The sequence below is a fragment of the Arvicola amphibius genome, chromosome 1 (genome assembly GCF_903992535.2).
Source record: "Arvicola amphibius chromosome 1, mArvAmp1.2, whole genome shotgun sequence".
NCBI classification, from domain to species: domain Eukaryota; kingdom Metazoa; phylum Chordata; class Mammalia; order Rodentia; family Cricetidae; genus Arvicola; species Arvicola amphibius.
In genome coordinates this window covers 186666353-186691065 of record NC_052047.1, presented here as the reverse complement: position 1 = coordinate 186691065, position 24713 = coordinate 186666353, and the positions used below count along the sequence as shown (strand labels likewise).

The window sequence follows — 24713 nt, the reverse complement described above, 5'->3', positions numbered from 1 at the left end:
ACTTTGTTAAATTTATAAGCTCAGTGGAGAGTGTCATTGGTTTTGAGCTGAGAGATAAGCGTCTGTTGACTGTGCAGAGACATGGTAGGAAGCTTTAAGGTTCCTCCTGTGCCAGAGTGAAGGCTTCTCCTTCAGCAGTTCGGTGTTTAGCATCTTGGTAAACCTTAGCGTGTATGTGCAGTCCCTCTATTTGGCTTAGTACTCTGTAGCACAGCTGTTCCTTTGGTTATTACAGCTTTGCTTCTGCAGCAAATTAGATTTCATTTTATATAGCTCCTCCCTTTAGGGAAAGAAAGGGAAGGATGAGAACCCCTGTGAGGTTTTCACACAAGGGTCATAGCAGAAATGAGAAGGGAGTAGGAGTGGTTCTCTAAGTTCCAGAGCTGGTTCTGTGAAGTAGAGTACTTGTTTTGAGTGAAAAGAGAAAGGATATTTGATGAAACTTTTTCATAAACGATTGCTTCCTAATTAAAGTGTTTTATTAATATATTGTGTGCACGTTTGTGCAGATGTGTGTATGTGGAGGGATGCATGCCACTGAAGGCAGTTGGGGAGGTCAAATGACAGCTGAGAGTCTTCTTTGATGATGTTCCTAAGATTGAGCTCAGATTTGTAGGCTTCACAGCAGGTGCTTTTACCCATCTGCCAGGTCAGATTTCCTAATTTTAAGAACATATAAACTTTTGTAGCTCTGATGACCCTCAGAAGACATTTACCAGGAAGTAGAAAAAAAAAAAAAAAAACAAGGTCTCCTGAATAAATTGGGAGCATGGGGACCTTGGGAGAGGGTTGAAGATGAGGGGATAGGCAGGAGGAAAGCAGAGAAAAATGTAGAGATCAATAAAAATTTAAAAAAAAGACATTTACCATGGTATATGTCACTTGAGATCTGTGTTGTAACCTACATCCAATAAATGTGTTGATTGAGAAGGTAATGTGATTGGTTAAGTCAAAGAGGAATGAGAAATATGACTTTATGGATATTCAGCAATGATTATTTTGGCAAAAGCAGATTTTCATATTCCTGAATATGTTACTCCCAGAGGTAAACAAGGATGCGCTGTTCTTGCTGTCTTTTGAAAACGCGTGTGCTTTTGAGATTTCCATGGCAGTGCCTGTTGCAGTCTGTCTCCCCTGCTACTTAAGCTGACTCTAAAACCAGCTAACATCTTTCTTCTATCAAAATTGAAACCACTTTTTAAAAATTATGTGGTTCTTTATCTCTTTCTTAGAATATGTAATGTGAAAGAAAAATCTTGCTCAGTTCACTCCTGCTTATATCCCCTTAGGATATTTTAGGCATGCCAGCTGTTAAGGCTCTGAGCAAAGATTTATTCAGTTGGCCCCTTTGCCGGACTTGAGCCTGTGTGAAAAGCCCCAGCATTAGTGGTAGCTTTTAGTTTTTAGAGTTACAACCATTATTTTGTGTCTTTCACCTCTGTTGTTTTCAAAGGATTTATGTAGCTGGGGATCATCAGTAATGAAGGAGATTTTGTTATCAGTGAAATAGCAGGGTAGAATTTGGGAGGATCACTGTGGTGCTTGGAGTTAAGTTCTTGTTTTTGTTGTTGTTTTAAGGTCTGTAGCTGGGTGATAAAGTACTTGGTGTGCAAGCCCTGTGTTTGCTTTCCTAGCACTTCAAAATAATAAAAATACGAAACTAACAAAAAGGTTTGGGTAGGTATCATTTCTCCTCTAGTTCTTTTTTCTTTCCACTGTCAATATTCTTTTTCTTCCCTTACCATACGTAAGTCAAGATGAAATAAATACTGATTTTCAAAAAACTAGGGTTTTCTTTTTTTTTCCAGAAGAGTTTTTTTTGTAGCCCTGGCTGACCTGGAACTGATGTGTAGATCAGTCTGGCCGCAAACTCACAGAGATCTGCCTGCCTCTTCTCTGCTAACATACTTCCTCCGCCCCCCAAAATTCTATATTTTCTTAGGGAAAGTATAAGTTTTTTATGACACATTTCTTTCAGAAACTAACAGATTTATGGAACTAATCTGTATGTGGTAACAGTTATATCCATGAGATGCAAATGATTTTTATGTTTTTCAGGAAAATAAATAATAGTTTTGCATTTACATCTTCAATTGAATTATTTTAAACAAGTCTTTGAAAATTCATCCTTTAAAGCTGTCCATTTTACTGTAGTTTCTAATAAAGTGTATGACTTTGTGAAGAAGTTTTAAAGTGTGTGTGAGAGAGGAGAGAGAGAGAGAGAGGTGGGAGGCTGACCTTGTACTCACTGTACAGTTGGGATGACCTTGAACTTTTGTTCATCCTGCTTCCACCTGGGACTACAGGTGTGTGCTATCGCACCTGGTTGTAGGTAGTGCTGGGGATTGAACTCGGTATATATGCACGCTTTGTTCTGCAGACCTTGGGGAATTTTTTGTTTTGTTTCCGTTTTAGACAGGGTTACACCATATATCCCAGACTGACTTGAAGATGAGATTGGCCTGCCACGGCCTTCTAAATGCTCCTTCACACCTGCCTTACTTCTTTATTATTTGTTTATTTACTTGGGTTTTTGTTTTCTTTTGATACAGGGTATACGTGTAGCTCAAGCTGGCCTGGAATATGTGATTTTCCTGCCTTTGACTCTAGTCTGCTAGGGGTACAGGAATGCATCATCATATCCAGCTATTTATTTATATTTTATTTTATTTTACTTTTTGGTTTTTTTGAGATAGGATTTCTCTGTAGCTTTAGAGCCTGTCCTCAAACTCACAGAGATTCGCTTGCCTCTGCCTCCTGCATGCTGGGCTTAAAGGTATGCACCACCACCACCCAGCCAGCTGTTTATTTTTTCTTTTGTCCAGTCTGGCTTTGAATTCCTGGGCTCCAATGCTCCTTCTTCCTTAGCCTTTTGATTACTTCAGCACTGGGCTTACCTTATCACTGGGTCTACCTTACTGCTGGGCCAAACTGCTAGAAGTCTCCTCCCTTTTATCTAAATGGAACAGATAAATAGCAGAAAAGAAAACTCAGTTAAAAAATAGGCAAAGGACCCAAATAGACTTTTCGCTCAGAAAGACATATAAATTGCCAACTGATATGTGAAAAGGTATTCAAAATTATAGACCATCTAATCACTAGGGAGGTCCAAATGAGTATCATAATTGGATATACAAGGGTGTTGCTCAAATTGTTATATCCACAGTGGAAAATAGCACTCAGTTCGCGAAGAAAGTAAAGTAATGTAAGTACCTTATGAACCAGCAGTGCCTTAAAAGGGAGTTTCTACTATTTGCAATGACATAGATAATCTTTTTTTTATTTTTTTTATTTATTTATTTTTTTTAGAAAACTTTTCTTTTTTTTTTTAATATATTTATTTATTTATTATGTATACAATATTCTGTCTGTGTGTATGCCGCACGCCAGAAGAGGGCACCAGACCCCATTAGAGATGGTTGTGAGCCACCATGTGGTTGCTGGGAATCGAACTCAGGACCTTTGGAAGAGCAGGCAATGCTCTTAACCTCTGAGCTATCTCTCCAGCCCCGACATAGATAATCTTAAATGACATTAAAGTACAGGAAGAAATACAGCATAATATCACTTACACGTGAAATTTAAGAAAAAGTTATATAAATAGATATAGAGGGTAAACTAGTGGTCAGGAGTGGGATCAAAAACTACAGTTATCTTGGAGTCATTTGTCGAAGATCTCTAAGTACATGATGAGGACCGCAGTGGTCTGATGTACTCATGTACTCGAAACGGCAAAGGAGAGAGGAGGGAAGTGCTGGACCCCTGTAGTCACTGTGTGTCTGTAGCATTAAGTCATCATGTTAACTCCTTAAATAATACAGTAATATAAAGTCAGCTGGGAAAATAATGAGACAGTATAGAATAATAATTTCATTAAACTTCAATGTTAATCAAGATACAACTTTCTTATTTTTTTTTCCCATAGGGTGTTTGTGAACCGAAGTTTAGCCATGGAAAAAATAAAGTGTTTTGGTTTCGATATGGATTATACCCTTGCTGGTGAGTAATGATTTTTTATTTCTTAAGAATTGCTGGTTTTGATTCAATATAGTGGGTCCACAGGCAGTTCAATGATCACTTGTCCATGTAATTAATCATTTATTTGGCTTCAAGAAGCTTTTGTTGGATTGTCCTTCCATTGAGATATAAGAACACTGAAGATACCCAGTATTCTTGAGATTTGTTTTCTGAACTTGTACAGATAGTTAGAAAAAGTCCTAATGTTTTTTTAAAACTCTTATAAAAATCTTTTTAGTAAAATTATAGATTACTGAATACATTAATGTGTGTATTTGGGCATTTTTGGCTCTTATTCTTTTAAGCTGTTCTTCAAAAGTAGAAGAATTTTTTGAGACAAGTATCACACTATACTCCAAGAAGACCTGGAACTCATCTGGGCTGGCTTGGACCTGGCATGGATCTTTTGCATCTGCTTCCAGGTGCTGGGTTTATAGGCATGTGGCAGTGCCCAGCTTAAAGATGAATTTCTGGATTTCTTACTCTGCTATAAAGTTAATTATTGAAGTTTTTAATTTTATTTTATGGATCAGGGTGGGGGTTGTAAGTGCTTGGATTGCAAGCATGAGCCACCACACCTAGCCACGGAGTGTTTTGTTTTGTTTTGTTTGTTACCCCATTTCCATGTTTGTTTGATTGTGGTGTCAGGAATCAAACCTAGGGCCTTGGTCATGGTGGGCAAACGCTTCAATCCTCCAGCATCATAACGATTTACTCTTTTTTAAAAGAAGATTGATTTTATTTTTAGTTATGTGTGCACATGTATGTGTGGAGAGGTGTGCACATGAAAGCAGGTGACCACCAAGTCCGGAAGAGGGGGTCAGACCCCTAGGCTTGGAGTTACTGTGTTTGTGAACCTCCTGCCTCCGGTGGCAGTAACTGAAGTCAGGTCCTTTGAAAGAACAGCGCATACTCACGTGTTTAGCCATCTATCGCTCTAGCCCATTAACAGTTTATTCTTAGACAGATAAGCCATGTGTTCTTTCCATCAAAATGGTTACATGAGTTTTGCTCTTTATTACAGTCTCCTTAAAGACTAACACTGTGCTCGCTCTTCCTTCTGTCTCTAAGATATAGCTGAAATAATCATTGTATTAGGCTATAGTTTCATAACCTCAGAACTTAAATTTTTTTTTTGTTGGCATCATCAGTATGTCCTTTAACTTAAGTAGTAGTAGGTTTGATATATCAGGTTGAGCACCTGTACATATATTTAACACATACTGTAGTGAGGAGCTGCGGGCCTGCTTTTCATCCTGCCCGGCTCCCGCATGGTTAGCTTTACACCCGAAATAACAACACACAAATTGTATTCTTTTAAACACTGCCTGGCCCATTAGTTCCAGCCTCTTATTGTCTAATTCTCACATCTTGCTTTAACCCATTTCTAATAATCTGTGTAGCACCACGAAGTGGTGTCTTACTGGGAAAGATTCTGCACGTCTGACCTGGTGGCTGGCTTCATGGCATCTGTCTCAGAGAGGAGAGGCATGACGATTGCCGGAAACATCTGCCTCAACATACAAGTACAATTATGGTACTCAAAAAAATCTTTCAAAAATTCATTTTTAAAACTGCCTTTAGCCAGATATGGCAGTGTGCACTGGAGCCTCAGCACTCAGGAAGCCACGACTGAAGGACTGTGGCCATCATGTGCAGGGGCAGCCTAGTGAGAGCCCTCTGTAAAACAGTGAGATAGGCAGAACTTTAGAATGTAAAGCTTGCTTTCCTGAATGATTGTCATTAAAAGTAACTGAGTAACTTTTGACACCGCTAAAACACACAAAAACAAAACAAAACAAAAACATAAAAAACTTTTTATTAGAAATACATGAAATTATTAGAAAATATTAGAAATTCCATGAAATACAGTGATAAAATAGAAGAGGTATGTGTTCTTTGTGCCTGTCTTTAAGGTTTGAGTGTTTGGGATAAATACTTTTGGTATGTATGTATGTATTTAGTTAGTTAGTTATTTTGAGGCAGGGTGGCCTTGAATTTATTATCTCTCCTCAGCCTTCTTAGTGCTGGCCTGCTTGGTGTGAGTCTACGTTCATTACGAATCATTCCCTGTGTGATTCTGACATCTGCTAAATTCCCTCACAGCACTAAAAATTTTGTTTCTGTGTGTGGGTGTTTTACCTGTGTGTCTCTGTACTCATGTGTGCCTGGTGTGCAGCGAGGCCAGAAGGAGGCCTCGGATCCCTGGAACAAGAGTTAATACACTGTTGTGAGCTGCCAGGTACTGCTAGAAATCAAACTCGGTGCTCTTAACCTCTGTAACCTCTAAGCCATCCCAGCACATCCCCTTCCCCAGAGGACTTTATAATATAGCTGAAGGGCTTGTTTGCTTGCCTTTAAGACAGCGTCTCACTCTATATCCTAGAATTCAGTACACTGGGACGTCGTTAGCTTTCAGCTTTGTGTGCAGTTCAAGCTGGACTTGGACTTGTCGCAAACTCCCCTGCCTCTGCCTCCTGAGAGCTGTAGCTTTGGATAATCTACTTATTGGCTTGTAAGTGTCTCAAGGTCAAGGGTTTTCCTTTTCTGTATTTTATGTTTAGTGTTAAAGTGTTATATGGTAGCTGCTAAATCCATACTAACTTTAGGTTCATGTGTTCCAGTCTGCCCTCTAGTTCAGTGATTCTTAACCTCTGGGTCATAACCCCTTTGGGGGTTGCATATCAGATATCATGCATATCAGATATTTATACTGCAATTCATAACAATGGCAAAATTACAGTTATGAAGTAGCAATGAAATAATTTTATGGTTGGGGGTCACCATAGCAGGAGGAACTGTATTAAAGGGTCACAGCTTTAAGAAGGTTGAGAACCACTGTTCTAATCTATTTGAATCCCCACATTTTGTTCTTTTTAAAAAAATTTTCCTGATAAGACAAGTCCTTTATGTTACTGTATGAACTATTAGAAAAAAATCAAACCCCAACAAAACCCCTCCATGAGAGGCAACACTATAGAGATGGCTTAAATCAGTATAGTGCTTTCAGTGCAGCTCTGAGAGCCTGAGTTTGCATCCCCAGAAGCCATATAAAACCATTGACCATGACTATTGGCTTGTAATCCTAGTACTGGAGAGGTGGAGAAAGGGGGATTCATGGGGCTCACTGGTCAGCCAGCCTTGCCAGATAGTCAAGCTCTTGTCTTACAGAGCAAAGTTAGAGGCGCTTCTGTCCCTTCATGCTCTACTCCAAGGCCTACATGGAAACTCAGCATACAGATGTACCCTCCAAGCTCCAGGTTGCTGACAGGCAGACCTTGGAGCCTTGCTTTCATGGTAGGGAGTGTGGCACCAGTGTGGACCCAGCATGTAGGTGCTTGGGCATCTTTGATGAACCTCAAGGCTATGAAGATCCACAGCAAAGCTCCTTGTCCAAAGAATTCAGAATAAAAGTGAAAAGTGTTCTGTGCTTGAAATCTCTGGAAAAAATAACAAATTGGAAAAAATCCAAATAAAAGTCAATTTGAAGAAAAATATTTAGCCTTGACTCGCTTTCTGTCATCATATCTGAAAACCATGGAAAGACAAAGGATCTTGGAGGGCGAATCTCTCAGCAAAGATAGCAGTTTTCTTATTTGAAATAAAAAGGAGACAAAGTGTGCATAAACATTGGGTCAGTTTTCTCCAGTACCAAGTACAGTATCTGCATAGACACAGATTTTTTTCCTATCCACAGTGTGTCATCAGATGCCTCGTCATGAGGAGTAAAGATTCTTCACATTGATGTCATTAGATAATATACTGAATAAAGTCAGAGTTGTGTGAACTCAGCTACTTCTGTAAGAGATGCAGGGACAAGCTGATGTTGGAACGTAGAAGCAAGAACAGAACCCTTTTAAAAGTCGATGTGAGCCAGCCGTACAGCCCTGTCTGCCTTTTTATAAACTGTCTATCCAGAAGCCAGTCCATTTGATGAGATAAACCACCCAGTGTCCAAAAGCCAGCAGGCTAAACTCAGAACTAATACAGCTGACAGTAAATACAGTGGAACCCCAGCTTAACTTCAGTTGAAGGAAAAGAGAAAAAAGAGGTCATGATTGTTGCTTACAGAAATGTGAAGATATTGAAACTGTAAATGTAATTTTGTTCTTGGGATTGATATTTTAAAAGTCTTAATAATGTTTTTATGCTTCAATCTTACCTTACTATTCTAATTGTAGCTTGCAACATAATTATAAATACTATACTCTTTGATAGTGGCTCAGTCTGTAAAGTGCTGTCCCCAACCCTAAGTTAGAATGTCCAGGATTGAATTCAGTAGTTTCTATTAGTGATTCCAGCTTTGGGGATTGGAGTGGGGGATGGGGGAAATGGGATCTCTGGAGCTCATTGGGTAGCCAGCCTAGCCAATAAATGAGCTTCAGGCCAGAGACCTTGCTCTTCTCATAAAGGTGCTTGCCAGGCAAACTTAGAGGCCTGAGTTCAATTTCTGGAACCTCCGTAAAGGTGGAGGAGAAAGTGGACTCCACAGAGTTGTTCTCTTATACGCACACATGTGCAGTCACAGGTGTCCCCAATAATATAATTACACAAAACAAGTGTAGAGGAAGACACCTTATATCATTCATCTGACCTCTATATGTGCATCATATGCACACATGCACACATATACAACATATACTTATATATCTACTCACCAAAAACAAGTAAATAAAATTTGAAAATAAATATAAACAAAGTATATGGTTCTTGAGGAACATCACCCAAGGTTGACTTTTGGCCTCTATAAATACACACACACACACACACACACACACACAGACACACACGCGCGCGCACGCGCGCGCGCCTGTACTTGTATCTGTTCATACCCACAACTTGTATGCACATGAACACAGACACACCAGACAGACTGACCACTGGAATTTTTATTGGAATTACCTTAGTTTTAAGATAAGTTTGTCAAGAATTCATGTCTTAGATGCTTTGTGTTTAGTATACACACATGCTAAATCTTTGTATTTATCTAATCTTTATAGCATCTCTAGATGGCTTGTGACTTTCAAACTGATTTATTTTATGTGTATTGTATGTGTGCCTAGTGCCAGCAGAGATCACAAAAGTATGCCAGAGCCCCTGGAGCTGGAGCTACAGAGTTGTGAGCTGCTGTGTGGGTGCTGGGAACTGACCCCAGGTCCTTTGCAAGTGGAGCCCGTGCTCTTACCTGCTGAGCCATCTCTCCAGTCCTTGGTTTGTGGTTTTTGATATAATGGCATTTCTACATTGTGAAATTTATTTATTGTAGATCATTAATATATTTTGTTATTGATTTGTTTTGTTTTTGAGACAGGTCTCACTGTATCAGCCTTGGCTGGCCTTGAACTCACAGACCACCTGTCTTTGCCTCCCAGATGTTAGGATTAAGAGCATGGTCCACCACACTCAACACAAACTTTATTTTAAAATTTTATTTTCTGGTTTTTGTTGGCATTTAAAATACTCCTTTGTCTATTACCTTGTCTAATAGAAATCATTCAATAAACATTTGATTTTCTATTAGGAGGTAAAGGAAAAAGCCAATTTATTGTTTTTATCTAAAAGAAAAAGGTTAAATATTCTATTTTAGTCATATGTACATCTGTAAACAGTTTTGTTTCCCATGGTGGTGGCTAAAAAGTCTCTCTAGCAGTAGATGTGGTTGTATATATGCACATGCAAACACACACACACACACAGTTCAGAAGTCTTTTTTTTTCCTTTTTTTTATTTTTCGAGACAGGGTTTCTCTGTGTAATAGTCCTAGCTGTCCTAGTACTAGCTCTTGTAGACCAGGCTGGCTTTGAACTCACAGATATCCTCCTGCCTCTGCCTTCTGAGCGCTGGGATTAGAGGTGTGTGTCACCACCACCCGGCTAGTTCAGAAGTCTTAAGGGAATAGGACAATATTTGGGGCTGAGGTTGTTAATTCTATTTATTTAGTTCCTTCATAAATATAGATGGACACATTGACTCTTAGTTTATAACTGTGAAAATTGAGCGGGAGGGTTTTGTGGTGCACTCCTTTAATCCCAGCACTCGGGAGGTAGAGACAGGTAAGTCTCAGTGAGTTTGAGGCCAGCCTGGTCTACAGAGTGAGTTCCAAGACTGCCAGGGCTACATAGGAAGACCCTGTCTCAAAAGCAAAACAAACAAAACTATGAAAATTGTTATTTCTAATCTGGTTCATTTTGGAAGCCACTTTGGTCTCCCTCCCCCTGTAATGTAGAAGTCTGAAGGTTTTTTTTAATTGTTATTTTTTATTTTGGTTTTGGTTTGGTTTCACCTTCTAATTCTTAGGCACTATGATTGACAGGATGCTGTATACTCCCCAGACCTGTATCCCTAGATCTACCTTGTTTAGCTTCTGAGCCATTTTCATCAGTCCAGTGATAAACACCTTATTTGCTTTCGTTAGAACAGATGGATACCATGGCTCTTATCCAGTCTCCACCAACACTCTTGAGAAATTATCAGGCTGTCAAGAACTAACATCTCTAAGTCATGTACCTGTAATGGGAAATGTTCTTTATGAACAGTGTGCCTTTAATCATAGTAGTTCCTTGAGCTCGGGGTCACTAGGAACATTTACAAAGAAAGCCAAGTCAAGACATAAGATGGCATACACATAATATAGGAAAAGAAATATCTTTACTTTCCATTTACGTTCATGGCCAAGGCCCATAAAGCAAAGACAGGTTAGCAGGAAAAAGCATTGTTTTGTGTTCTGTGACACAGACCTTCCAAGGAAACAAAGACCCTGAGAGATAAGAGGACTTGCGTGTTTTCATGCTAGAATTTGTGATAAAGTAGATAGTCACGGGAAGTATGACTGGACAAGCGTATGTTTAGATCCTTCCTGCACCTTCAGAGAGAAAGATATTTCTTTCTTCCTTGCCTACAAAATGAGGGGCTAGTGAAGCTGTTCTCCCTAGGTTTTCTGGTGTGCTTCAGGGGCTACAAGTGAATATAAGGATAGCCTTTTTCTTCTTTTTTGGGGGTACCAGGAGAAAGTGTTTTGGGTGATGTGTTCTGAACCTTGTCAGTAACTACACCTGGCTTAGTTTATATTACTGTTTTTATTTTAGACTGTCTTGCTAAATAGCCTTTACTGGCCTAGTACTTACTATATTGCCCAGACTGCCTTGGATTCATGGCGGTTCTGCGTCAGCCTCCTAAGTTTCGGGATTTCAAGCTTGTGTCTCCGCACCTAAATGGTAACTGACTTTTAAAACTCATAGATGGAATTTCAGCCTGGGTCAGTTTCCATTTTTCATGTGGTCTAACTTTTCAAGACAACAAAAATTATCCAAGTAACCCTTAGATATCAATAAGAGATGAGATACAAAACAAAACAAAAAACTAACAGCAAATCACAAACTGTAAACCTCTTTATTTTCTGGTTTTTGATTTTGGGGCTCCCAAATGATAATCCTGCTTGGAACAAAGATGACCTTTTCCCACCTTTGATTTATAGTCCTTTTCCTTAGATTGTAGCTAGTGCTAGTTTGTCTTTTCCTTTCACTTGTGTGTGTGTGTGTGTGTGTGTGTGTGTGTGTGTGTGTTAGGTAAGCATTCTATCACTCAGTTGCAGTCCTAGCCCACTTTTAAAAATGATTTTAATGAAATAGAATTACATAACTTTCCCCCCTCTCTCTCCTCTCAGGTACCTCAGACCCCCCCATGTGTCACCCTCATTTTCAAGTTGATTGCTTCTTTTTTTTTTATTATTGTTAAATACAATGTGTGTGTCCTTATGTGTCTGTGTGTGCACAAATGTAGCATGAATAATAAAAACCCAGAGACAGATATTGGGGTTCAAGCTGAAGATCAGAAAAGCAAAGCAGCCAACCACTAGAGAGACCTCTACCTGGTCTACAGAGTTCCAGGACAGGCTACAAAGCTACATAGAGAAACCCTGTCTCCAAAAACCAAAAAAAAAAAAAAAGTTACTCATTGATGTTGCTGTTGTTCCAGGCTTGTTTATGCAGCCATTTCTAGAAGAGACTGACTGTAGACTTCCTGGTATTCTGGTTCTTAAAAGTCTTCTGCCTTCCCTCAGTGTTCCCTGAGCTGTAGATGCAGGAGCTGCGAGGTAGATGAATTCTTTGGGGCTGGGCTCCCTATGCTCCATTGATCTCTGCAGTGTATCTAGTTGGGGTTTTTATGTGCTGGTCTTCATTTTCTGTAAAGAGAAGCTCCTTTGATCTCTAGGTTTAAGGCTAACTCTAGAGTGTAGTAAGGAGTTATGCTGGTCTAGCAAAGTGGTGGTATTAGATCCTTTCCTAATGTTTATGAGTTCACTAGCCCTGGGAAGATGACTAAGTTTTCCATACCAGGTATGATTTTCCTCCTGTTGAATGGGCTTAAGGCCAATTAGACAGCAGTTGGTTACACTCACTACCTAGCCATGCTGGTGACTTGTGGTTCACATTGTGACAGCTGGGGAGGGCTGTTTACTTGTTTCCCTCCCTTGATAGCTTATGTAGTGTTTTTCTAGTACCACGGACAAAAGAGGTTTCAGATCCTGTCCAGCATGAATTATTTGAGTCTTGTGTTTTAAGCATTTAGTGTCTTCAGCAATAGGGGCCACCCTCAACCCCTGAGAGGCAGCCAAGGCATTAGTAGTCTGTTGCTTTGAGAGTCATTTGGACTACCCCAACCAACCATTTAAAAGGAGGTTTTTCCTACTTAGTTTGGGAGTTTTGTAAGTTTATAGTTCTGGAAGGGGGCCCAAATAATTTAACTTCCTTTAAGATACACACATTTCTTAATTCTGTGAGAATTTATATACTGTATTTTGATCATACCCACCCAACAACTTCTCCTATCTCTTCTAGCTTTATCTCCAACATTCTCCTCACCACTTCTTCTTCTCTCTTTTTTTTTTTTTTTTGGTTTTTTGAGACAGGGTTTCTCTGTGGCTTTGGAGTCTGTCCTGGAACTAGCTCTTGTAGACCAGGCTGGCCTCGAACTCACAGAGATCCGTCTGCCTCTGCCTCCCGAGTGCTGGGATTAAAGGCGTGCGCCACCACCGCCCGGCTCTCACCACTTCTTAAAAAAAAAAAACTCAGTGAATCCAGTTTGTGCTGTCTGTGTACTGGAGTATGGTAGACCTATCAAGGGCCACACTATTAAAGAAAACTGACTCTACCTATGCCAGAAGCCATTAACGGTCAATAGCTTCTCAGATTCTCAGATTGGGGGCTGGAATGTTGACTGTTGAGCTCAACATTTTCTTAGAAATAATCTTAAAGGAAATAGTCTCACTATATAGCTTCTTTCAGATATTTTAAGACTAAGATAAAATTGTGTATATTTTCCTTTAAAAAGAAATCTCAGGCTAGTGTCTTAGTCACTGTTTTAATTCTATGAAGAGACACCATGACAAAGGCAAGACATATGAAAGAAAGCATTTAATTGAGGACTTGCTACAGTTTCAGAGGTTTGGTCCATGATCATCATGGCGGGGAGCATGGCGGCCTATATAGCAAGTACTGGAACAGTAGCTAAGAGCTCCATCCAGCTACATCTTGACCCATAGGTGGGGGAGGGGGAGAGAAAACAGGTGAGCAAGCACATCCCCAAGTCCACCTCCAGTGACACACTTTCTCCACCAGGGCCACACTCCTAGTCCTTCTAATCCTCTCAGATGGTGGTGTTCCCTGGAGACCAAGCATTCAAATATATGAGCCTATGGGGACCATTTTTATTCAGACCATTCCAGCTAGAAACTACACAATTTGAGCTATTGCCCTCATCTCTTTATATGCCATATCATTAAGCTACCATGGTTGAAATCCAGTTATCTCAAACCTAAGTACTTTAAAGTACCTCCCTAAGCATGGAGAGAAGCATTAGAATAAAACTATTGAAGAGTATCAGGGAAGAAATTAAGAAAAACTAGCCCCTGATAATCCTGCTGCTAGCAGAAGCATCTCGGGACTGTTATCTTTACCCTCTAATAAACACATAGCAGATGCATTCTGATTTTATATTATTGTTACTGGAATAAACTCAGCTTTCTTGACATTTAAATGAACATTTTTATTCTCGTGGCTTGTTTACTTGGACTGGATTCCAGGGCACTCATCGTGTTTCTGTCAGCAGTTGTATGTCCTCACCAAACTCCCCGACAGCAGAGGCCCGTAAAGCGAGGAGGACACAGGCTCAAGTCACAGTGCTCTTCTCCCCTTTGGGCGCTGATACATAAAACTTAGTAATTTAAGCTTTTCTGCCGTTGTGGGACAGTGATAGGGTCTCCTCAGGCCAGCCTCAAACTCTTTATATGTCCGAGGATGGACCTTGAACTTCTGCTTCTGCCTCTTCCCAGTGTTGAGATCACAGGCTCCCTCTGTTACTCGGAGTGTTTTGTGCCAGCAGTCTTACGGAGACATCAGATTCAGATGAATATGCTTGGTATGGCGTTGCTATGGCTGACCATGATTCTTTTACTTTTTTTTTTTTTTTTTTTTTTTTTTTTTTTTTTCGAGACAGGGTTTCTCTGTGGCTTTGGAGCCTGTCCTGGAACTAGCTCTTGTAGACCAGGTTGGTCTCGAACTCACAGAGATCCGCCTGCCTCTGCCTCCCGAGTGCTGGGATTAAAGGCGTGCGCCACCACCGCCCAGCCCTTCTTTTACTTCTTAAACCTTCCAGGATGCTTTGTGGTTTCTGAAGAGTGGGCTTATTTCCATCTGTATTTCTAGCTTAAGTATATGAGTTTTATTTAAAGACTCTTTGAAGGATATAATAAAAACATTCCAAAAACTAGGATACGTTTATGGAGCCAGTACTTAACACTTTCTATTCAGTTCTCCTTTGCACCTGAGCATTTATGCATGGCCATGGATATACATAGGTCTATAAATTTACTGAAAATGAATAATAAAAGTTATTTTAAAACACTTATTTGTATACATTTATTAAAGGCAGGCAAATTTGTATTGCTGGTGAGAGAGATATGCTTGTAATTCTTACATGAAAGAATTAAATCTCAGTTGGATATCTATCATCTATCTATCTATCTATCTATCTATCTATCTATCTATCTATCTATCTATCATCTGTCTGTCTGTCTATTTACTTATTTTGGGTCTCACACTGTAGTCCTTGTTGGCCTGGAACTTCTTTTGTAGACCAGGCTAGCCTTGAAACTCACAGAGATCTGCCTGCCTCTGCATTTTGGGTGTTGGGGTTGAAGGCGTGTGTCCTATCTGACCTTGACTGAATATTTAATGTGTAATATATAGAGCATCTTCAGTGTTTTTCATATTGGTTAATATTTCAATTTTATAATCATTCATGCTGAGAACACTGCTTCACATAAATACATAGTACAAAATGGTACAAGTATGTTTAGGACAGTTTCAGAAATTGTTGGAAATTCTGTCCTAATTCCAAGTCAAATTTTTTTTAACATTTTTAAAACCAAGTTAGCAATAGCAATTTTTAAAATTAAAAATTCTAACTAAATTCATCTAGCATTTGATATGTACATGTTGAGAAATTATGGTAGGGACATTTTAAAAAATCTTTATTTCTGTAATTAAAATTTCTAAAAGAACAGAAAACTTTATGTGTACAGTAAAACCGCTAACTTACAGCTCATATAGTCTCATATCTGAGCTTACCGTGTGTGACAGCATGCATGTGGAAAGTGCACATCCATGTGTTTAGAGTAAGCATGCAGCCAAGTCCTCATATGCAGTATAGGTGGCCATCGCCTAAAATTCCTCACAGTCGATTCTTGATTGACATTTGACCATTGTGCACTCAGAAACCTTTTAGTGCTGCCCAGTGTTTCTAGCCTCACATCGTTATACAACTGCATCTGAGTTAAAAGCCTTGCTTAGAAGCTGTGGCCTAAAATAGAGGCCAGCACATTATACTGCATGGACCTGCTTCAGACTGGCCCAAAAATGTGTGTTTAGTGTTTGTTTAATTGGGCTATATTTTAAAACTGAAAGATGAGAGATAAAAATCTAGGTTTGGAATAGTGGTTCTTTGTTCTCTCAAGCAAGTCAGCTCTAGTTAAAAAGCTGCTTCATCCAGGCAAGACACGATTCCTCCCTCACCACTTCATGCTCGCCCTCCTTCTGTGTGACCCGGACCCAGGTGAGTCTGGATATCAGGGCTGTCATCAGGTCAACTCTGTCAGCATCAGTTCCCTTCGTCAGCCCTGCTGAAGCACACTCAGTGGAAAGGGACACTTTCCTGGGCTGAGTTAGTTGGCTTCTTTTCTGCCGTCTGTACTTTCTAAAGAGAGCTAGAAATACCTGTTTGAGTACCTTCAGGCTAAAGGCTTTTTGTTTGGGGGGAAAAATGCCTTGATTTAAAAAATACAAATTAAAAACAGTACTGATGATACAAGGTCCTGAGAAGTATATAGATATTCTCAGGGGAAAAAATCTTTAGTTATGTTATTCTTTTTCCTCTTATTTTAAAATAAGCATTCTTTTAACACTCCTGTTTGTTTTTGTTTGCTTGCTTATATGTCCTCGTGTTTGTTTGAGTTTTATTATGGATCCTTGCCTGGCCTGTGCTCCCTGTGTAGACTTGGCTGGCTTTGTACTTGAGACAGTCATGTTTCCGCTTCTCAAGTACTAGAAGTACATGTATGTGACATCATATCTGGCATAATACTTTAAAAAAAATGTATGCATATGCCTGTGTGAATGTATGCTTCTCGTGTGGGTAACCGAGGAGATGGGAAGAAGTGTTGTAGGCCCTGAGTTACAGTTATAGGCGATGCGGGTCCTAGGACCTCAACTTAGGGTTCTCTGGACGAGCAAGTGCTCTTAACCGCTGGGCCATTTCGCCTGCTCCCTGACTTGGTACTTTAAAACAAATAAATCTCTTAATTACCATTTAATTTTGATTTTCAAGAAACAGAAATATTGGCAGCATTTTACAGCCTACTTATTTACCTTACTTACATAGTTAGTAACTTGGAGTGTTAACAATATCACTAAATGTGTTCCATGGTTTCTAGCTTCTTTATTTTTTATGCAAATTAAAATTGAAGTAGTTTAAAGAAATTTCCATCCTTTTAGATTATTTTTAATTCATGGAGTTAGGGGCTGGAGAGATGGCTCAGTGGTTAAGAGCATTGCCTGCTCTTCCAAAGGTCCTCCTGAGTTCAATTCCCAGCAACCACATGGTGGCTCACAACCATCTGTAATGAGGTCTGGTGCCCTCTTCTGGCCTGCAGACAGACTATTGTATACATAATAAATAAATAAATAAATAAATAAATATTTTTATTAAAAAATAATTCCTGGAGTTAGAGAAAAACTGTTGCCTATGTCTGTTGCTGCCTGGATAGTTCTGTAGAGTAGAAAAGGTGCTCTCACGACTGTGTGTGTGGCATTAGGAAGATTTTATTAGTGTTTTCTCTTTCAAAAATGCTCATCAGTGTGTTTTCTAGTTATAATTACAGGGGACTAATGCCATATATCCTAATAACTAAATAGAAAGAATGTTAATGTTGATTTCATACACAGCTTAAAGGCAAATGACTCTTATGGGTAGTCAGGCTGAGCTTTTCATATTGTCTGTAGTCATGGTTTCTCCTAGTTGTGATGTCTTTAGTACTTTTAGATACTACATTCAGTCATTTGTGCTATCCCTATGATTTTACCGTCTCCCTATTATATAAGAAAAACAAGCAAACACCCACAACCCAGGACTGAGAGGAGTCTCGGGGAGAACCACCTATAAAGTGAGTCACAGGATATGTACATGACACTCAGCTCAGTTATTTTAGGACATTTGTTTTAACCATGAAATCCCGTATTATAATTCTGCTTACTGAGAAAAAAAATACACTGACAAAACAAAATGAAAAGATTTACTTTTTTTTATTCTAGATATAGACATTGTTAGCTTTTTTTTTTTTTTTTAAAGCAGTATGTGGTTGATGTGGTGCATATCAAACTGACAGCTGTTGGAAGATGGGTATGGGAAACTGAGCATAGTGGGCACCTGAAAGCAAGATGGGGCTGCTCTGGTTTTTGTTCACTTATTTGATCAGTGTCATTCAGTGACGTCCAATCTAAGCACCACACCAGGCAGATTCTGTAATGGTAACCTTAAAGCTGCTAAAGAAAACAAACAAGGCCAGATGGTGGTGGCCCAGGCCTTCAATCCCAGCACTTGGGGGAGAGAGGCAGGCGGAACTTTGAGCTCAGGTCCAGCCAGGTCTACAGAGCAAGTTCCAGAACATCCAGGGCTACACAGAGAAACCCTGCCCAGAAAAACCAAAAGAAGAAAACAACTCTTTTGGCTTAACACTTTATTATTAGAGCCGGGCGGTGGTGGTGCACGCCTTTAATCCCAGCACTTGGGGGAGAGAGGCAGGTGGATCTCTGTGAGTTCAAGACCAGCCTGGTCTACAAGAGCTAGCTCCAGGACAGGCTCTAAAGCTGCAGGGAACCCTGTCTTGAAAAACCAAAAAAAAAAAAAAAAAAAAAAAACTTTATTATTAGCCATAGCTTGTATTCCTAGCGCAGGGTGCCAGGAAAAGAAACAATACACAATATTTATGCTTGTTTTCAATGCTTGTATTTTGTTGTATCCAATTAGAGTTCATTTTAGTGATGGTTGGAGGTTTCTAGATTGGAGGGCAGTGGTAACTCCTATAAATACCAGTTTCCAAATGTTGTCTCTCCGTTCCAGCTCATCACAACAGTTTTAAAACCAGCTTTTGTTTTTGTTTTGTTTTGTTTTGTTGCTTTGTTTTGTTTTTAACAGGAGAGCCAGTGTAGCTCCTTCAAGACTGGAGTGGCACACACTACCTGCATCTGCCTCATGTGAGTTCTCGTTTTGGCAGCAGTACTTGGATGGGCTAGAACCTCTTAGAGGTCTGCCCTTATTTTTCTAAAATCTCTCAGCTACTACGCAGTGTCTGGGTGACAGTGGTGAAGGACGCATAAGCTTCCAGAGTCCTGGCAGAGACATCCTTAGTCAAAGGAGCCTTGTCCTACTCTGCTCTGGTTGGGTGAACAGCTCTACTCGGCAGAGCCCCAGCTCCATCCCCACAGCATGCAGATATTTCTGAGGAGCTGTTTTTCCTTGCAGATTGTTGAGTAAAGAATATCTTTAAATGCACTCAGTAGCTTCAACTTTCAAAGCTTTGGCTGTTCTCTATGGTCTTGTTACATAACCTGAGAACACTGTGTGCTGGCCTAGTGGTGGTGGGTTTTTTGTTTGTTTGTTTGTTTTGTTTTGTTTTTTGCCTATTTCTGTTGGACTCTGGCCCTTAAAACAACTTCTTTCTTTGTCTTCGGATTTTGGATAAATTGGGCTAGGCCACAGAATCTCAAAGGATAAGTAAGCAGTTAATTTTTTGATCATTTGCACCCTAGAACCATGGCCAGGTGTTGGAGCCACGGAAGGTAGTTGTCAGAGTGAGGCCCGAAGCTTTGGATTATTCACTTCCCACAGTTTTGTGAGAAACGCTGAAGTTAGAGCTTTTGCAGCTGTGGGAAGGCATAGAACTGATTGGTCTCTGCAGGTGTCTGTGGCCAGTTTACAGGGCCTGTCGATGAGGGGGTGGTGGTGTTGTTTTGAATTTTTACCTTTTTTTTTTTTTTGAGATGGTCTCATTAAGCGGCCTTGGGTGACCTAGAGTTTACTGTGTAGAGCAGGTTAGCCTTAAACTCACTGAGGTGTGCCTGCCTCCGCCTTGAGTGCTCCTTTATCTTTAGGGGATATGGTTATTCCCCAAGGGGCTCTTAGAAGAAACGTCTGAAGCCCTGCTCCGTGCTTCCTCAGCTGTTGCTGTACTGTGACCTGGGAGCGCGCACTGCCGCAGTGACTTCAGTGTGACCTGGGAGCCTCTCTGCCGCAGCGACGTCAGGTCCGTCGCGCTGATGGTGAAATAGATAGAGAGGAACTGGACTCTGGGATGAGTCCATTCCTGCCCGAGAGTAGGCAGTCTATCTGTTCTGGCCAAGCTTACATTTTGATGACCTGCATAATCTAGAAATTCATAGCAGCAGTTACAGACTCCCAACACAGAATTCTGACTCAGACTCAGGTACACCTGAACTCTAGCTCAGGTCAGCAAATGAGGAGGTTGCTTTATATTTCTAGGAAGTTATCTGAACTCCTTTAGATGAAGGAAAATTGGTGTTTCTAAGATGGAATTTATAGAAAGTCACCATAGTTAAATATTTGAGACGTTCTGGCCTCTGAACACAGAGTAAATGTGATATTTTGGGGTTTTGTTACGTTAGGGTTTAGAATTATTTTTCTCTATTTTTTTCACTCGTGAGATTGGGTTTCCTAGGTATGACTGGAAGCGATACACATGATAGATATCTCAACAATATAGCTGCCTAAACAAGACCTGAATAATGACAGTATCAGTAGACATGCTGATGCAGAAGTGAGAAATCTCAAGGTCCCACCCTTAGCTGAACTACAGGCAACTAATGACTCCTGACAGAGAACTACCCTCTCCTAGGGTTAGCTCCTAATTGATTACCCAGTACAAAGAAAGCATTCAGCCTTGAAATTATATTTACACAAGCCACACTGGATGGACTTAGTAGGTCGCATTTATATATTTATGTATTTGTGTGTGTGTGTGTGTGTACCAACAACAATAAAAAAGAGACCATCAATTTTAGAGGAAGTGGAGAGAAAACACAGGAGGGTTTGGAGGGAGGACAGGTAAGGGGAAAATTAATTATACTTTAATTAAAAATTTTAATAACAAAATAAAATTGTTAAATTAATTTGACCTTTAGTTCAAATTATCTTGTGGACATAATTTTCAGTGACAAATCAGTTTGTCATTACTCACTAACCACAGAAAATTGTCAGTTAGGGATGAGCTTGGGAGAGTGGGGAAACAAGGCTTAGTTTTAAATCTTCAATTGATGACATATTCAGCAAATTATTCTTTAAAGAAAGATTTATTTATTTATTATGCGTAGTGTTCTGCCTGCGTGTATGCCCCTGCATGCAAGAAGAGGGCACCAGATCTCATTACAGACGGTTGTGAGCCACCATGTAGGTGCTGGGAATTGACTCAAGACCTCTGTGCTCTCAGTAACCACTGAGCCATCTCTCTAGCCTCAACGTATCCTTCTTGAAATACTAATAATTGAAAAATATTTCACATGAACCAGATCCTAGGAAACAAGGGTCAGCTGTATTGGAATTTTGTTTCCTTGACTATTTTTTTTTTGAAGTTAAGTAGGATTTTGATTAGAATAGAGAAGTAATTTGGGTTTTTAGAAATTTTAATCAATTTTTGGGGGCTTTACATCGAATTAGGGAACCATTATGGATGGGAAAGACAGGGTGAGGATCAAGTTTTTGCTGTTGTTTTCTCAGTGTAAACTGGTCGGTGTCAGCAGTGCCGGCCTCACTGGTCACCAGCTCTTACTCTGGCGGTGCATGTGAATCTGCACTATTTCCTTTGCCCTGGGGTACATCCTGCAGATTTGGAATTAAACATTGAAGGCTTTGAGGGGGCATAACATGGGGAGTGTAAAGTGCGCGTTATGGGAGGAGAGAAGTCTAGCTGCTTTTGAAGACATTTGGAGTTAATGTCAGCCATGCTAAGCCATTACTCCCTCGGAGGTGGCAGAGGCACCAGGCTGCCTGCGCAGCTCTGGTGAGCGGCACCTCTGCAGTCTCCTCGGGAACTTGCAGCATCTTTGTAGCCCGGCCATGTGGACTGAAGGAGTTTGAAAGCCCAGCTTTAATTTTTTTTTCAATTTGACCTTTAAAAATAGGGGAATACATCATTATTCTGTGAGTTTCAAAGGCATGGAGGCATCTGGATGTTTCGTGCCTTTCTTGTCTCAGCCATTCAGTCCCTGCCTTTGGAGATAACCAGTATTAGTTTCTTTTACATAGTTCCAGAAAATGATCTCTGAAAGATCATATTTACAAAAGGAAAGATGAGTTTTATTCATTAAAATGTTAGTGCCTGAATGAAAAAAAAAGAAATAAAAGGAGTACATTACTGTTGTTGAGCTGTGATAACACTCAAGGTTTTTTATTGTGTAAAATTTTAGACATAGTAAAGGGAAACTCCATTGTCCGAAACCCTTGTTATTTGGTTTGTAATAAACAGTATGTTTCTGAATCAGATTAGAAGAAATAAGTAATTTTTAACACACACACGCACACGCACACGCACGCACACTTGCATTAAGTACCTGCTGTGACCATAGTGACCCTGTCTGATGAGTCAGAATTTAATGTCTAATTCCTGGCTCACAGAATAAGTTTTCCTAATTGTCTTAGAGATGTTTCTTATGGTTTGTTTGCAGTGATACTTGTCAGTACAGTTTGAAGGCTATAGCGATGTTAAGCCTAACAGTTGTTTGGGCTGATAGCATTTGGCAGGCAGAGCAGATACACTGATTAGAAGACCATAGTGCAACTACAAGAAAAAGCTAAAATAGAAGAATAAAGATAAGGGGGAACTCGTTCTGAATATTGCTGCACCAATTACAGAGACACCTTCTACAAATGCACACCAGCCATTTCTGCCGAAGGTTGGATTTCCTTAATTACTGGGTGTAATACAGAAAAAGTTGGAGGGAGAAGAAAAGAGGACTTGGGAGAGTAGGGACTCATTCATTTGGCCTCTCTTCCATGTGCTGCTCTTCCTGCTGACTAATGAGCCCCTTCTTTGTGCAGTGTACAAGTCTCCGGAGTACGAATCCCTGGGCTTTGAGCTGACTGTGGAGAGATTGGTCTCCATCGGCTATCCTCAGGAGCTGCTCAGCTTTGCATATGACTCTACATTCCCTACCAGGTACATCTTCAAGATAGTTTTTGGATTAAGATTATTTCCCCTGTCCCAAAGTTACAAATTCCAAACTTATCCCTGTCCCCGCAAAAATAAATGATTGTTAGTACTGATTTTAAAATTACAGAACTTTTCCTGCACCTTCTCAGTCATCACACTGTCTCTTCTGTGCTCTCTTGTCTCTCTCTGCCCTTCCTTCCTCCTCTCTCTTCCCTCCCTTTCCCTCTCCCTGTTCTCCTCCCTCTTCTCTCTCAACAGTGTGTATATCCCAGGCTGGCCTCAAACTCGCTCCTCCTGCTTCAGACTCCCAAGCATGTAGTGTTCAGCTTCTTGTACTCTTGAAGCCCCACTGATGGGTAAGAAAGGGGTTGTTACGGCTGGAGATGACTACAGGGGTCCTGTCTGCCCTCTTGACTGCTGGAGGGCAGCAATGTGTTTTACTAATACATTTAACTTGGTAGGAAGAACCGTTTGGCACTCTGCTTTTCTGCATTTGATTAAGGAAGAATTAAGATTATAAAAGACATTTGTTTGAGATACTGTCACAGTTGCCTCATGTGTAACATTGGATGTGGGAAAATACAAGCAGGTCAATGTCCAGAGACACTCAAGGACTACGGTAGAGAGACAGCAGCTGTCTTAAAAGGAAGAGGCTTATGCTTGTTTGATTCAGCCTGTGCTCCTAACATAAAACAGTTGTGACTATTTCATATATGGAATAAATATTATTAGTTGCTCTGAGATACATCTCCCTCCCATCATCCCTCTGCCTCCACAAGTGCTGGAATGGATGTACAACTGAGCTATATCTCCAATTCTGTGATTTATTTTTTTTAATGCATTCATTCACTTTGCGTATAAGGTTCTTTTGTTTGGGGAATGAAACTGAACCTTGTGTGGTGAGTGCAGCATAGATTGTGCTCTCAGTGTCTTCATTCTCATGTAGAGGACTCGTCTTTGACACACTCTACGGAAATCTGTTGAAAGTCGATGCCTATGGAAACCTCTTGGTTTGTGCCCATGGATTTAACTTCATAAGAGGGTAAGTACAAAGGACTTTTAGCCTCTTTGGAGGGAGGGAGGGAGGGAGGGAGGGAGGGAGGGAGAGAGAGAGAGAGAGAGAGAGAGCGCTCATGTGCGCATACATACATGTGTGTGCCCCCAGGACAACCTTAGGTGTTATTCATCAGGAACTGTCCATCTTAATTTAATTTTATTATTAATGTGTGCATGTATGTGTGGATGTGCACACGTGCCACGTTATGTATAAGAGGCGGTCAGAAGACAACTTTTAAAAGTTAGTTCTTTCCTTCCATTGTGGGTACCTTCTGAGGAGTGAATGCAGTCAGTTGGCCTGTACAGTAAGTTCTTTTGAGACAGGGTTTCTCTGTATCTTTGGAGCCTGTCCTGGAACTAGCTCTTGTAGACCAGGTTGGTCTCGAACTCACAGAGATCCTCCTGTCTCTGCCTCCAGAGTGCTGATCCCGGGGTCAGATATAGGGGTAAATGCTGAAAGATCAGAGACAAAGGAGCAAGCTACAGCCGCTTCTTACCTCGTCAACTCCTCAGCCTGAAAAGGGGGCCAAGTCTGCCTTATCAGTTCCTCTCTCCACCCCGCTCAGCCACATCACTCCTGTTTCCTCCTTCCTGGTGCTGGGGGTCAAAGGTGTGCGCCACCACTGCCTGGTGTCTATGGCTAACGTGTGGCTAGCTCCGCACTCTGATCTCCAGACAAGCTTTATTTGTTAGACCACAAACAGATGTCACCACACTGAGAATGTAGCAGTTCCCACCTCCCCAGAGCTGAGATGCAGGTGTGTTCCTCTTGTGCCCTTTGCTTTTACATGTGGCTTCTCAGACTCGATCCTTATGCTTACATGGCATATACCTTACCAGCTGCACTGTCTCCTTAGCCTTGCGG

General features: G+C 40.5%; 1 protein-coding gene across 5 annotated transcripts in view; it reads left to right on the top strand.

Annotated features, from left to right (window-relative positions):
• Positions 1-24713, top strand: part of Nt5c2 (5'-nucleotidase, cytosolic II) — a 71434-nt gene that overhangs the window by 31545 nt on the left and 15176 nt on the right. For 4 of the 5 annotated variants that reach the window (XM_038327652.2, XM_038327643.1, XM_038327677.2 and 1 more), the window contains 3 exons: positions 3926-3999; positions 22681-22798; positions 23739-23834. In XM_038327652.2, coding sequence (XP_038183580.1) covers positions 3926-3999; positions 22681-22798; positions 23739-23834 — 288 coding nt within the window. Of the gene's footprint in view, positions 1-3925; positions 4000-18765; positions 18825-22680; positions 22799-23738; positions 23835-24713 lie in introns of all 5 variants that reach the window. The other variant, XM_038327662.2, reaches the window with a different exon arrangement.